The 14,811-nt window shown below is 38.4% G+C and overlaps 1 protein-coding gene across 10 annotated transcripts in view; it reads right to left on the bottom strand.

Moving 5' to 3' along the window:
- Positions 1-2,146: 2,146 nt before the first annotated feature.
- Positions 2,147-14,811, bottom strand: part of NCAPG2 (non-SMC condensin II complex subunit G2) — a 73,578-nt gene continuing 60,913 nt past the window's right edge. For 9 of the 10 annotated variants that reach the window (XM_075587834.1, XM_075587841.1, XM_075587836.1 and 6 more), the window contains 9 exons: positions 13,239-13,355; positions 12,898-13,035; positions 11,545-11,644; positions 10,641-10,831; positions 7,718-7,861; positions 6,357-6,460; positions 4,419-4,519; positions 3,942-4,044; positions 2,147-3,386 (listed from right to left, as the gene is read on the bottom strand). In XM_075587834.1, coding sequence (XP_075443949.1) covers positions 3,335-3,386; positions 3,942-4,044; positions 4,419-4,519; positions 6,357-6,460; positions 7,718-7,861; positions 10,641-10,831; positions 11,545-11,644; positions 12,898-13,035; positions 13,239-13,355 — 1,050 coding nt within the window. In that variant the 3' untranslated portion in view covers positions 2,147-3,334. Of the gene's footprint in view, positions 3,387-3,941; positions 4,045-4,418; positions 4,520-5,537; positions 5,592-6,356; positions 6,461-7,717; positions 7,862-10,640; positions 10,832-11,544; positions 11,645-12,897; positions 13,036-13,238; positions 13,356-14,811 lie in introns of those variants that run through there. The other variant, XM_075587844.1, reaches the window with a different exon arrangement.

The raw sequence follows: 14,811 nt of genomic DNA, 5'->3' as shown, positions 1-14,811 counted from the left end.
GGGTCCTTCTTATGTTCCTTTGCACCCTGCATTCAGCATTACTATATTATTTTATTTGACCGTGAGTGCGGTCTATCAATTTTGTTCTAGCAGGTAATACTTCTACCCATGTGCTACCTTTCTCAAGCAACATTTTTGCAATTCTTGATTTTAAAGTACTTCATGAGGTAAGTTCTCGTGCAGCAGTCATTTCCCTAATAAAAAAAAAATTGGAGATGTTTTTAAAATCGGGAGCCACGCTCAGACAGCGTTATAAGTGGATCTGCATTCTAGCGGATCGCGCTATAACAGGGTTGAGTTGTACCATGCCCATTAAATCCCACAATGGTACAACTCTGTGATTCTGATAACACTGGCAATTTCTGGTCTTGTCACACTTAATTGTGCCCCAGTGTCAATAAGAAATTCTGTATCCTGACCTTCTAAAAGACATTTCACAAAAGGCCTATCGTCACTGTCGAAATAAACTGGTGCTAAACATTCAAGAGGATGCGGTGTGATGTTCTTTAATTGCCATTGTGGGTTAAGAAACATGTCTTGATTACTTGTGGTACAAATAACTACTTTTTTAATGTCTCAAGTCATTTAACTCTGCATGGTTAGCAACAATTTATCTTATTTCTTTGAGCATATGGACTGTGTGTTTGTTCCTGAGGTGCAGACAATTGTACATGCGGACTATGTGTTGGTATTTGAGGTACATATGGTTCAATAAATCCATTTTCATTTCTCAATTCTTCAAACTGTAAATCTAGAAAAAAAACTTACATTCTGTTTATGTGTCCAAATCTGTGACAAAAATAACATCTGATTTCCTTTCGAAATTCCCCCCCCCCCCCCCCCCCCCGGGAATATATTTCTGCCTGTTCCTTTGTTCTGCTCTGCTTGAGACGGCATGTCTGTTAACCCTTTGAGTACCATAAACTAAGTCCTCTTTGTTCCTATTAACTTCAGACACTTTAAATTTAGGATTATTTTGCAGCAGTTGGCGTCTGATATTATCAATGAACAAAGCTGCAACATCTATTGATCCTTTTTCTAAAGCTACTGCTAAAGTCAAGGGATCCAGATATTTGAATTTTTTCACAAATGCTTTAATTATTTTCTCTGGACAATCTATCAGAAAACAACATTATATATTACCATATATTGAAATGCATCGTCATTTTATCCAAAATATCAATTGTCACACTGGTTTCTCCTGTTGTGGTATGAATTAATTGATTTAATTGTTTTTTGTCTGTCCCTTGTATTATTTCGCCCTCTTGTGTTTTTTCTGGTGTACTGACAGGAACAGTTAAACGTCGAGATATAAAAGTTGGTAACCATACTCGAAATATCTTATTTTTTTGTTCGTGTGTTAAATTAAACCCATCAGCGTACGATTCAAATATATCTGCATTGTGAAACGCATCCATTCCAATTTTGTACGTAGGTAAATCATTAACTGCGCGTGAATTTTTAGATTCAATTATGCTTATCTTTAGTTTCAAATCAATTTCTTCTGTGCTATCAACAACTAGGTCTTCATTAGTATCTGGGATACATGATGACACAGAAGATGTTGATTTTTCCTTTTCACCCCCACACACATTTAATGTTAGATGTAGCAATTTGTTTCTCAAGGCGATGTTTTAACATATCAGTTTATACATTTCTTTGTCTCAGTAGCAGTAGCATGCACATTGTAATCCTTAAAAAGCATCATATTGTAAATCTTTACCATATAAATAATATTTGCAACCTTCTTCCTGTCATTCTTAACACAGAGTAACTTTCATCACTTAACTGATTTAGTTTGCTACCTTGTTCCCATAAATCAGCTCTGCATCTGAACACTTATACGGTAAGCATTTAAACTGAATTTTACTTTCATTGGCATATTAATCAATAAATCAATTTTACTCACCTTTCAAATCCTTGACTTCTGCCTCACTGGAAATCTTCAATTTCCTTCACCTGAAATTCTTTTGTTCGCTTCAATCTTATTTTTCCCAAGTCTTGAATTCTCTGGTCTTTGCAAAGTCTGCAAATCTCCCCTCTGATTCAAATTTGAAAAATAGATTGAACCGTAGTTGGCTCGCCAATGTTTAATAATAATAATATTTCCAATTAATATTCAGAAAGATTCCAAAACTTCAGAAAATGGTTTTCCAGCAGACAAAGTCAATTTATTTTTACAATGTTACTTACAAATGATAGTTTAGTCAATGATACATGTGCTTCTGATCGTATTCATAGAACTAAGGACTGCTTATTCAATCGCATTCTGCAACTTAGATGATACTTTATATGCAGTGTGTTTGCTTGAAGAGGGTCCAGGCAAAGAGAAAGAAAATGGAGATGCAACTGTTCTTAGTCACGAGGCAGAAATGGGGCAAAGAAATGTCAAATGGCTCCAGTAGCTCAGATTACTTAAGGCTCATTTCCTACCAGGCCTTTACCAAGCCAACCCCCAACATTAGCTATGTATCAGAGTCACTTAGTATTCAGTTCCCTTTGTTACATAAAAATTCAAAATCCTACAATATATTTTCAATGCAATTGTCTTGATATAAGTTCTCATTCATACATTGTAATATAATAAATGGATTTCTAACAGGGAGCATGGTTCAAATACAGATGTCAGCTCCTTGTGACCTTGGCCAAGTCACTTCATCTCACTGTGCCTCAGGCATCAAAATCACATTGTAAGCTCTACAGGGCAGGGACTGTGTCTGGGAAAAATGCCTACAGTATGTGCTGCGTATCACGTGCTATACTGTAATTGTGAAGCGCTTTGGTCCCATTGGGAATAAAGCGCTATATGAAATAGATATTATAAAGTTATTGTTTATTGATCAACCACATACTGTATGACTAGAATTTCAACTTCCTGCTTCCCGCCTGGAAAAACAAAAAATAGAAGAGAATACATAATGCGTTCAACCAACATAAACTGGAAGTAACAACTCATGTTGTATACCTGGCTGCTGGATACTGCAGGGGAGCTGCAATGCTTAATTTAAAGACCTAGATTTGTCTTTATAGAAGATATATTTTAAAACAATACTGACGTGGCAGGATTGTACCTTGAAGCACTGAAAGGTATTTAATCGTATGTTCATACAAATATTTGATTAAACAATATACAATTAGGCATGATACATTTTTGTTTTCTCTTTTTTTCTCTGCAGTATTTCTTCTCAGGAATTATAAAAAATATACATGGTTTAAAAAAAATGCATGTTATGCTATGGTTTGTTGTATTAAAGGCTTCCAAATATGTAATTTCTTTAAAAAAAAAGAAGATTTTTTTTTACAGTCAATTTTCCTTTGTTTTATTTTTTTGAGTTTATCGCTGCAGAAGCTCTTCTAAAATCTTTGTGGATGATTCATATATCGCTCTGAAATGAAAAATACATTTTACACAAGGTTATGCATCATAGTAAATGAAAATATGTACTTTTTTTTCAAAATATAATCTTTTGAAGCATTGCTTGATGGATAAGTTAATTTACTTTACAACAAACTGTTTCAAAACTCCTACACAACACTTATGTAAGAGAAGATGATGGTAATTGTACTATTGGCTGGTCTAATAAACAAATCTCACATCTGCAAACAACTATCCTTATGCCTAATGATTAATGTTGCTTTAGAACATTACTGGAGCTAATTTACTTCTCTAGCATCAATAGTGATTTCTTTATTTGCTGAACTAATAAAATGTCACATGAGTCTATATATCATCTACCACCCTGGAGGAAAACCCAGCCACACAAAGTATGCTTCCAGCCGGTCTCTGACAAGTAATGGGAACCATGTATAATACAATTTTTCAGTGTTCACAGAAATAAAGATTTGAAAAGTATTTTAGGTGGGTTTCTTTATGAAAGCACTTTAGGGCAAAATTATTTTTCTAGCAGACTGGTGATATTTAAGCCAATATTCTTTTTTACCTTTCTATGCTCCCAGGATCTTCCATCGTGATTTCTCTGTATTTTTTCAATTTCCGATAAATTGTTGAAGTCATATCCTTAACAGAGGATGTCATTGCTCTACCTTTATACAGATATATATATATATATAAAAAAAAATATGTAAACAATTGCTATCCCCTTTATATACTTTTCTACTTAGTCGCAGACACTGATTACAATGTATATATCCCCAAGTCCTAATTTTTGCCAATTTTACACAGACAACTTTCCTGCAATTTAAAAAATAATAATAACTAATCAATAGGTGACCTCTAGTAGGAAACTTGGAAGGGGGTGGAGGGAAGCTGGGGAGGGTTGAAGAATTAAAAACTCCGATAAGGGATATTGGAGTTTGATTAGTGTTAACTGCCAAGACAAGAATACAGAAAACACACAGAAAACAGAAAACAGAACACACAGAAAACATAAATTAGAAAAAAACGCAAGAGGTCTTACCCTTGTTGCTAACAACAGCAATGTATAAAGCTGCGGTCAAGCTTAAAATTCCTTCAACTTCTTCTGATGTAATGCATGCAGTTAATTCACCTAAAAATGAACTTGAAAAAGAAATATGTTTATTTCTGGTGTCCTTGTTAGTACAGAGAGATTGTTCGTTTTTCTAGAGGAATGCAGTTTGTCATAGAATGACAATGTATTTCCCTAGAGATTCCATGAAGCATGACTATATTGGGAAAGGAACTGACAGATTAGCACATACTTAAATTACACATCCCACATAAGAACAGATTTTAGGTGAACAAAATGCAACATCAACTTTTGTGCTACTGCAGTCATTTACTTGGTCACTGTAACAGGTCCCTGTTGAAGTAGTTTTGCAGGAAAATCTGTGTGGAGAGCTTGAGCCCAGCATGGAGCAGGTTAATTCAGATGAAACTGTCCTAATTAACCTGCTCAGCTGGCTCGTTAGCTCCTTTAAAAAGCCTGCGGCATTGACTGCAAGGAAATTCTCTAACACAGAGAGACGGTCTGTGTTGCCAGAGAGACGGTCTGTGTTGCCAGAGAGATCCTAGGGGAAGAGAGAGACTGTTCAAGGCAACACTGGTCCCTGGAACCAACCAGAGGGATCACCCCACAGACCCTGGACTGACATGGAACGCACCATTGTCTACATGTACCTCTCTCTTTTGACTTGTGTCAAAAGGTTGGTAAAGAGGCTTAGCCTTTACAGCCCTCAGATAAGGACTTCTGTAGTGTTAGTCAGTGCCCTACATGGGGTTAGGCCTGGTTGTTATTTTCTGCTCTAATTTTGTTTGCTGATATGAAGCCGTTTTCTGTTTAAAGCTGCTGGCTAAAAGTCTACGTTTATTTTATCCTAAAAAAGTCTCCGGTGTTTTACCCTCTGCGCACATCTCCAACAATCATATACAAGTTAGTTAGGTCTGATTTAACAGCACAATTTGAAATCTCTAATACTGTACATGCAGTTGTACTATTTAGGACATGATAAAAACGTAGTGGTCCACACAACTTACTGCCATGTTGGCAAATAGGCATGTGTAACATACATGAGCAACACGATTACAAAACTGTGACAATTGCTGCGCTATTATATACCTGCGGCACATTTTTTGTAGCATTTAAGCATCCTGGAAGAAAAATTGCCTGTGCCTATAAACAAAAAGAAGTAAAAGTAACAGTATGATTTGAAAAGTACTTAGTTTGCACAAATCCTCTCACAAAGAGTGGACAGAACAAGCTTTATGACAAACCTTTAACTTAATTACATGGCTGTATTTGTTAGAAGTTCATACATTTTGCTTGCAGATTACATTGGATTGATGTGAAGGCTGTAAACAGATACTTTGGTTTATAAGTAGGGATTCCGGTTTTCGTGTTTATTTTTATTTTTTTGTCAAATCTGGGGGGTTTTGGTTCTGGTATTCATTTTATTTAAAAGAAAATAAAAAAAATAATCGGTGTTCAGTATTATTAAACACAAATTGTGTGTTTTTTTTTTTAAATCAGTGCACTCATTGTAGTTTCCATACGATCCTTATTTTGCATTTGTGTCCTTACCGGTGGCTGGGCTGCTACATGAGGTGGAAATCAAAAGAAACAGTTTGTGGCGTTTAACCAGTTTGGACCTAAAACCGGAATCCCTATTTATAGCCTTTGAAAGGCATATACCTAAATCCATTTCAGTTGCACAAAAGGAAGATTTACAATTTGCAAATCTCGTTTTTCCATCAGGACCAATTCAGTGCCACAGAACAAAGAATGTCATAGAAAAAAACAAACATATCTGATTACAACTGTTACCAAAGCAGGGTTAATGTTGACTTCTGATGACGTAATATTTCTACATACATTCAATTAAAGTATATTTAAACTATCTACAGAGAAGACATTGCAATGAGGAGACAGATCTCTTACCTCAGAACACTGGCTGATTTTGCAATAACTGACATTAAACATCTGGACAGTGGAGGCAGGTCGGCAATGGATGCTGGTGGGGTGAGTTCATTTAGATCTGCAGTCTAACAAAGCAAATGTTTCACTTGTGCAAACACTGAAGACATGAATGTACAATAAAACCGTCATACCAGCTTTTGTGGTTGTAATAGCATCGTTCTCTATACCGCTATGTTTCTGGAACACAGCTACAGTTTTTTTCTTGAAACGTGAACCATTTAGAATGTTCTAATCAATTTACGGAAGTATTAACATTGTTAACCTAAAAAACAATATACATAAGCACCCCACTAATTACAGTAGACACACACACACACTATGTATACACACACACATTTTAAGGTGCTAGGTTGCAGTTATAAGAATGATCCAAAATGGCCCAGAATCCCCCAGACTCCCTGGGTCAGCCAAATGGCCTGGCAAGTGTCCTAGACTACTTGATCAGATGAACTCTTATTTTTGTAACCCCAAACATTGTCTGCTTTCAGTTGGTTCTGAAATGTATACAATGATGCAAATGTATTTTCTCTTCATAATTTTTAAGTCAATATCCTATTGTAGGCTACCTTATACTACAAAATTACCCTTTAACTTTCATAGTTACAAAATTAGCTACATTTAAAAAAATGTTTTAACGAAGCCTTGCTAAAAGTTATTTAGGGGCTGAAAAGTCTGTAACATGTATAATGTACTAGATGTATACAAGCTTGAAAATTATCTGTTTGCGTTCTCTGTTTTAGTTTAGGTGGGCACTAAAATATAAATTTTTAGCTCAAATTGATTCATAAAACAATTATTCTGACACCTTCAAAAAACAAAATCAGGGATAAACCATTAATTGTGTCTGATTTACACAATCAGAGCTACTACTAACACGGGTACTTATTAGAAGAGCTGTTGCATTAAGTTTACAAAAATAGATAAATAAATGTAATATATTAAGAGAGCCTCAATAGAGCAGACGTTGGAGCAAGCCTTATAAAGTGCAGTTTACCAAACACAATCAATATACAGAACATATAAAAAGCAAATATCATGCCTTTGGCAATTCAGGGTCTAGGACTACGGCTCTGTGTTATTGGCTTTTTTCCCCCTAAAAAAAAAGACAGCGATGCTTACAAAAAAAATATTATTATAGTGAGCCCTCAGTATCCGACGTCCCGCTATCCGTCGGATGCTTTATCTGGCGCCACATAATGCAGTCTGCTGGACGCATAATCCAACTTTCACTGCCGCCGATTAACATTGACCCGCAATGGGATAAGCGAGGACCGCCTATAATGATCTGCCGTTCAACTACTATTTCTCAAAATAAGACATACCTTGCGCAACGAGTAGCTTATTTCAACAACAACTGCAGCCAAAAGTGTGGAGAGCATTCCATGGTGAACCTCTGTGCAAGTAGCGTGCCAGCCCTGAACTGTGTTTATGAACTCTCCGAGAGGCACTTGGACAGACTGCAGAAGCTACAAATCAAAAATAGATACAAGGAAATAAAGTTCAAAATTAGATCAATTTCTATTGCAGCACTACTGTATAATAAATAAATCCTGAAAGTACAGATGCTGCCGAGTTACCTAATTAATATTTTTCATGAACTTGAGGTGCCAATAAGATTTAAATGAAAAAAAAACGCATAAGACAAATACTAAATGGCATTACACAATAAGAGTACAAGCTAGACTATACATCAATTTATCAAAACACTAGTGTGTTCCAGCGCTCTCTGACTTATAGAATACGATCAAACATAGGAATATGCCAAATGAAAAATGTAATAATAGAAGCACAAGATATAATAAAAATTGGAATACTACATGTGAAGAACACAAAAGCACACAAATGACCCTAAATAGAGTAATGTAGGGGAACAACACAGGGGAAGGGGGAAACAAAAGGGGAATGTAGGGAGGGGGGGAGGGGGGGCAACGTTTTCAAAGTTAAGACCCCTTCCTCAGGCCCATTCCCTCAGGTCCAATTGGACCAAAGGTACTACTTCCCTAACCCTGCATCCCCAACAAACTACGCAAGACCCAAAAATGAAGACTGGTGATAATAATATAAATGCAGATGAGCACAGGCTAAAGAATTAAAGTCCAGATGCAACAAAGAGGGTGTATATCCAACCGTCAAAGTCCTCAGTATGTGAATCGCCAACTCTCACTCTCTCCTGCTACTCCAAACTGGGGTTGCTCAGAGAAGCATGAGTGAGAGTTGGCGATTCATATACTGAGTACTTTGATGTGCCCAGTGTCCCTGCCCGTGCCCAATGTCTCTGCCCGTGCCTGTGCCCAGTGTCTCTGCCCATTCCCAGTGTCTCTGCCCATTCCCAGTGTCTCTGCCTGTGCCCAGTGTCTCTGCCCATTCCCAGTGTCTCTGCCCATTCCCAGTGTCCCTGCCCGTGCCCAATGTCTCTGCCCGTGCCTGTGCCCAGTGTCTCTGCCCATTCCCAGTGTCTCTGCCTGTGCCCAATGTCTCTGCCCGTGCCTGTGCCCAGTGTCTCTGCCCATTCCCAGTGTCTCTGCCCATTCCCAGTGTCCCTGCCCGTGCCCAATGTCTCTGCCCGTGCCTGTGCCCAGTGTCTCTGCCCATTCCCAGTGTCTCTGCCCATTCCCAGTGTCTCTGCCTGTGCCCAATGTCTCTGCCCGTGCCTGTGCCCAGTGTCTCTGCCCATTCCCAGTGTCTCTGCCCATTCCCAGTGTCTCTGCCTGTGCCCAATGTCTCTGCCCGTGGCTGTGCCCAGTGTCTCTGCCCATTCCCAGTGTCTCTGCCTGTGCCCAATGTCTCTGCCCGTGGCTGTGCCCAGTGTCTCTGCCCATTCCCAGTGTCTCTGCCTGTGCCCAATGTCTCTGCCCGTGGCTGTGCCCAGTGTCTCTGCCCAGTGTCTCTGCCCGTGGCTGTGCCCAGTGTCTCTGCCCGTGGCTGTGCCCAGTGTCTCTGCCTGTGCCCAGTGACGCTTTTTCGTGACAAGGCAATAGATTTTTCCCATCAAAAATCTGTAGGTGCCAGTAAAGAAGTTTCACTTAAAAAACAAAATCTGGATTATCAGGGCTCAAAAAATTTGATTTATCTCTACCAACCCAATGCAGCACTGGAAATAAGTGTTTGACAGTTGTGTCACAATCACTGCACTGATTCCTAGTGTCACACCCCACAATGCAAGGCGATAGTATGGTGCACGCACCAAAAGCAGTGCAGTGACCAACAGCTATACCACCAATCCTGTCCTTATTCAAAAAGCGCTCTTTAAAAGTACAGCACTTCCACAATGGGCCCAGAAGACAACAATTAATATTGGGGCAAAAGTCTCACCACTTTTGGCGCCAATTTATTTGTACTTTAGGAAAATGTGATTAACTATGTACCAAACATAATAAAAACACCACATTTAAACAAGTATAAGTATAGAAAAATGTATTTCTGAAATTATTAGAATTACATGCAGTACGCATTTATCACCAAACAGTTGTCAATGGCTCAATTACAAATCAGTGGTGTACATTTTTTGCCCTCCCCCCCCACCCCTGCAAAAATGTTAGAAGGACCCCCTAAACAAACCACAAAAAAAATAGTTTATACCGGGATCCTCATGTCAGCGGCCATGTGAGCACCCCCCCCCCCCCACCAATCACACACCTTGCTCTCAGCCCCCCTCTGATCCTTATTATCCCCCCTCTCATTCTCACACCCCTGACTCTCTCCCTTCCGTCTCTCTCTGGCCACTCATTCAACACACACCCCAACCCCCCCCTCCCTAATCACTTTCACCTGTGGGGATGTGGGGGGGAGGGTAGTGCTAAGCATACACACACTTCCCTTCCTCCCCACACAAACACACACTCAACCCACCCACCCTATACATTGAATCAATCACGACATCCACCCACAACGCAGACCCGCACAATCACAACACACACACACACACCACAATCATAACAGTCACACACTTGTTCACCTGGAGGAAGGGGGATGGGTAGTACTAAGCATTTCCTGTGAGCTGTGAGCAGCTTCAAACTGGGGATGGGAAACAGGTAGGGGGAGGAGGGATTGTCTGTGTGCAGGGAAGGCCCCGTCCCCACAGCTAGCAGAGAAGCAGCAGCCGGCGAAGAACTTGAGCCCAATCTGGGGTAGAACTTACAGCACCGGCCGGCAGGACCCACCTGTGCTCATGGTGCCCCCCCCCCCCCCCCCCACTGTGGGGTTTAGCGGCACAATAGTTACGCCGATTACAATGTAGTTTTATACCTGGAGTGCTTCTTCACGTTGCTTTCTCAGCTTGCGTGCCATAGTCTCTAACATTTTATGGAACACCTTCTGTATAGCATCAAGAAGTTCATCCGTGTCCACATTGGTATTTTCCATCTTATGAGCCAAACAAACTTCTGTTATCTCTTTCAATACAGAAATAAGCATCGGCATGCAAATATGGCACTTTTCTAGATGGGGAAAAAAAAAGATACACAATATGTAACATGGTTCGTAAACAATATAAGATATCAAAATGGGCACAGTTTTGACACCATCTTAAAGGTAATCTGTGTGATTTATGCTCATCCTTGTGAACAAAACCCATGAGTGACAATTTATCCTTGATATGAGAAAATGAACACGTGTAATGTGTTAAGTAATTTTACAGATTTATTTAATTCAGATAATGATTTACTGTTTTCAGGCCATCATAATGCAGCTTTCATTTGAAAAATCCTACTACTGTATGTACAGAAACCCATCTCTTTTTTGAAGCTATAGAACTTAAGATCTTCTTGAATTTGTTTCCCCACAAAGTATGTTTTATGCAGCTTTAAATCTTCCTAGTAGGCCTATATAATTTCTAAAGCTAAAAGAAAAGCTGCTAAATATATATTGAAAATGGGATAGGTTCAATTTTGTATTTGTGATCATCACCCTTAAGTTTCTGAGAATGAGAATATCCAGAATGTAGGTCTACTTAAACTAAAAATGGGCTTGTAATGTGCGTATGAAAGATATATCTTAGCATAAATATGTGCCTGTTCGATTGATTAATTGATTGGTTAAAATGTTCTGCATAGAAATGGATTATGTAGTTTATAAAGTTGTGGTTTGTAAAGCAGACATTTTCAAATTTCATGAAAACAACAACAATGCATTAGGAAAGGGTGCAGCATACCTGTCTGTATTATGGCAAGAATAATTTGAAGTTGTTGTGCTTGAAATTCTGAATCACCAAGGCCAACCATTAAAACATCTTTACAAACGGTCATATATTCCTAACAAAAGAAATAAAAAAAGGATGAGTAAAATTATCTTTTTAGCATAAAATATGAAATACTGCATGCTTCCCATTATTCACAGAGCTTTATATTTCAAAAATCTACAAACTATAATTGTAAGAGATGGAGACCAGTTATTTTACAATTATGATTGAGAATCACAAGGGAATTAATTAATTAACAAGATACTGGGGTATTGAAAACAAATGTTTTTAAGAACTTGGCAATCTTGCCCAAAAAACATTTATTTTTGTGCCCTGCAGTATGTACCCAGGGTGTTCTTGGGTTTCTGTATTTTCTAATGAAGAAAGAAAGCAAACTCTGATCTTTGTTACTCATAGCATACACTTACTATCGGCCAAGTTTATTTGTCCATATGTGATATAGCGACCTTTCAATTTTAGTCTTCTCTCTCGAAGATAGGCACTCACGGGCATCTTAAATCAAATGCAAAAGTTTTACTTATAGCATTAAGGTATCTTGAGAAAAGGTCTTAAAGGGACCAAAATGTTGATACTATAAAAGTTTTTTTTTTTTTAAATAGAGATCAGGTTGTGTTCCCAACCAATCTCTAGCAAGAAGCAAATTTATTGGTGCACACAAGGGCTATTAAAACTTAACATTTAATGTTCCTACAATCAATAAAAGTCTACACAACATTACAGCGTTGACAGCGTCTCACCCAACCTCCTGTTATATTTTAAAAGAATAATACACACTTATATTTGATTACTTTATTTGCACGTGTAGACTTTTGATTGTAGGAACATTAAATGTTACGTTTTAATAGCCCCGGTATGCACCAATAAATGTGCTTCTTGCTAGAGAATGGTTGGTAACACAACCTGTGGTTGGTAACACAACCGGATCTCTATTTTGAAAAAAATATTTCTATTCAGCACATAGGGTGCACCCAATGCCACTGTAGGCATTTGTGGGCGACAATCGTATGCATAATACATTTTACATCATTTTAGTGAGCGGTATATTCTCCTGAATTCTTGTATAAAACCTTTGCATTTTATTTAAGGATGTCTGTGAGTATCTTCTATCAGAATGTATGATCACCCAAACCAAAGTTGCCGCCTACCAATAATGTGCATGTCAGGCACCCCAGGGGATAGAAACGTCGTGTCCCAGGACACATTTGGTATGGATTAATAAACCTTTTTTTGCTTTCAAATATACTGTGCTCGCTTCTATTCCCTACAAAGGAAAATACACACACACAATGTGGCATGAACTCTAACCTTAAGGATTAGTTGTGACAAATTACACTGTTCCTCTGTGTTGTCTGGGTTACTTTCAAGATTCCCAAGAACGTTATTTTCGATCCATCCTCCAGTGTCTTCCAGAACTGACAAATATGTTCTGCCTTCCGAACCAAACTATTAGCCAGATAGAAAAGAAATGCAAAGGTTTTCCAAATTTCCATGCAAGAATTTAGTAATTGGCATTAGTAGTATTTTGAGCATTGAATACATGTTGCACAGATTAAGCTCTGCTTCCCCCCCATCCTGCCAATATAACTAATTTTGATTCTTCAATGCAAAGTGCTATCATATGAGATGTTTGAATAAATATCACTTACCTTGTGTTGGAGATGGATACTGAACCTACAATAAAGACTAAAGGCTCTCAAAGCAGTTGCTTGATTTAGTTTGTGTGTCACTGCTTCCAATGGCTTCAGAAACGAGAACAGCAGCTCCTAAAATATTTAATAAAAGGTTTAGGGGCAGATGTTCTTGGCCTTGAATACTAAATATATGTGCATAGTCATATGTTTAAGAAATAGTGGTAGAGTGAAAAAAATTAAACATGCAAACAATGGCAGCTATAACCAAGCAGTGAAAAAAGGGTTTTGTTTACGACATATACGAACAGATCAGGATAAAGATTCATAAAGCTAGATTAACGGCGAAGTAACTACTAAAGTTGTAGTTGTACAGACCTAGAGAAAGCCCCATGATTTTGTCTTTAGAGGAAGATCCAAGATTATGGATCTTGGATAAGAAATTGAATGAGTGGGTGCAGGAGGACGCCAGCCCATTAACAAAGAGGAAAGCCAGCGGGTAGTTACAGTAATTAATTGTTTAAGTTAGTATTTTTCCAATCTTGAAATAAGTGAGGAAGCATCTAAAATTGAAAACTTGGCTCAACAAAAATGTGTTTTCCTTCTGTCTATCAGGCAGCACCATGTAATACACTCCTCTCCTGAGGAAGAGCAGGAAGAATCTTGCACCTGTCCTGTATCTGGCACTTCTCCCTTCTACCTGTGCAGTGTTCTTTATACTGTAGTAGTAAATAGTTAGGAGTTAAAAAAAAAAATGCAGGTAACAAGGTTCACTTTAAACACATTTATTTTCAAACCACAGTACAAATTAAGAGAAAGCGGTGTGCAGTCTGATGGACTGAAGCACTTGCGGCCTCTCCACGTTGCTGTATGGGGGGGGGGGGCTGTATGGGTACGATGGCTAACTTCACTGTACCAGCCATCACCGAGGTAAGCGACTCTACTGCCTTTGTATTGGGGAGTCCTTCATGCCGTTTTTGTGCCCAGGATAGGGTGCCCTTAACCCCCTTATCCCCAGCAACCCACACACCTGTTGGCCTGAGATCCCCTTAGGGGAGCCTCAAAAATAATAAAAATAATCCTAGCACAAGCTCTTACCACCAGGTAAGGGAAGGGGGTGGGGGGTGCAAGATTGTTCCAGTCTTACCTCAGGAGGTGGAGTCTATAACTATGGTGCTGCCAGTTGAATGGAAAGGAAAAATCGATTATAAAATGTATTAGATTGGTAGACCTGGTTCTTACATCTACAAGTCTTATGGCACATTCATTGCATGCCTTCATGATTTCCAAGCATTTTAACTGTGTAAAAAATAAATAAATAAAAACTTCTGTTAAATAAGTGGTTTTATGAAGAGAAACAAATAGTGGTTAACAATGACATCCAGGGGAGAAAAACTAATATACAACACGTGTTTAGCTATTTTTAAATAAAGTTATTGGGGGAAATGTGCTATAAATTAAAAATTGTAGGATATTACCTTCGATACAAGAAGAAAAAAAAACACTAATATATATGCAACGCACCCTTCAGCAGCTAGACATTTTTTGGGTGTGTAATCAAAAGGCAGGCAGATTTCACAGGGTCAGAAGA

The sequence above is a fragment of the Ascaphus truei genome, chromosome 2, assembly GCF_040206685.1.
Source record: "Ascaphus truei isolate aAscTru1 chromosome 2, aAscTru1.hap1, whole genome shotgun sequence".
NCBI lineage: Eukaryota > Metazoa > Chordata > Amphibia > Anura > Ascaphidae > Ascaphus > Ascaphus truei.
The sequence above is the reverse complement of the archived record's forward strand: the minus strand, read 5'-3'. Positions and strand labels throughout refer to the sequence as shown.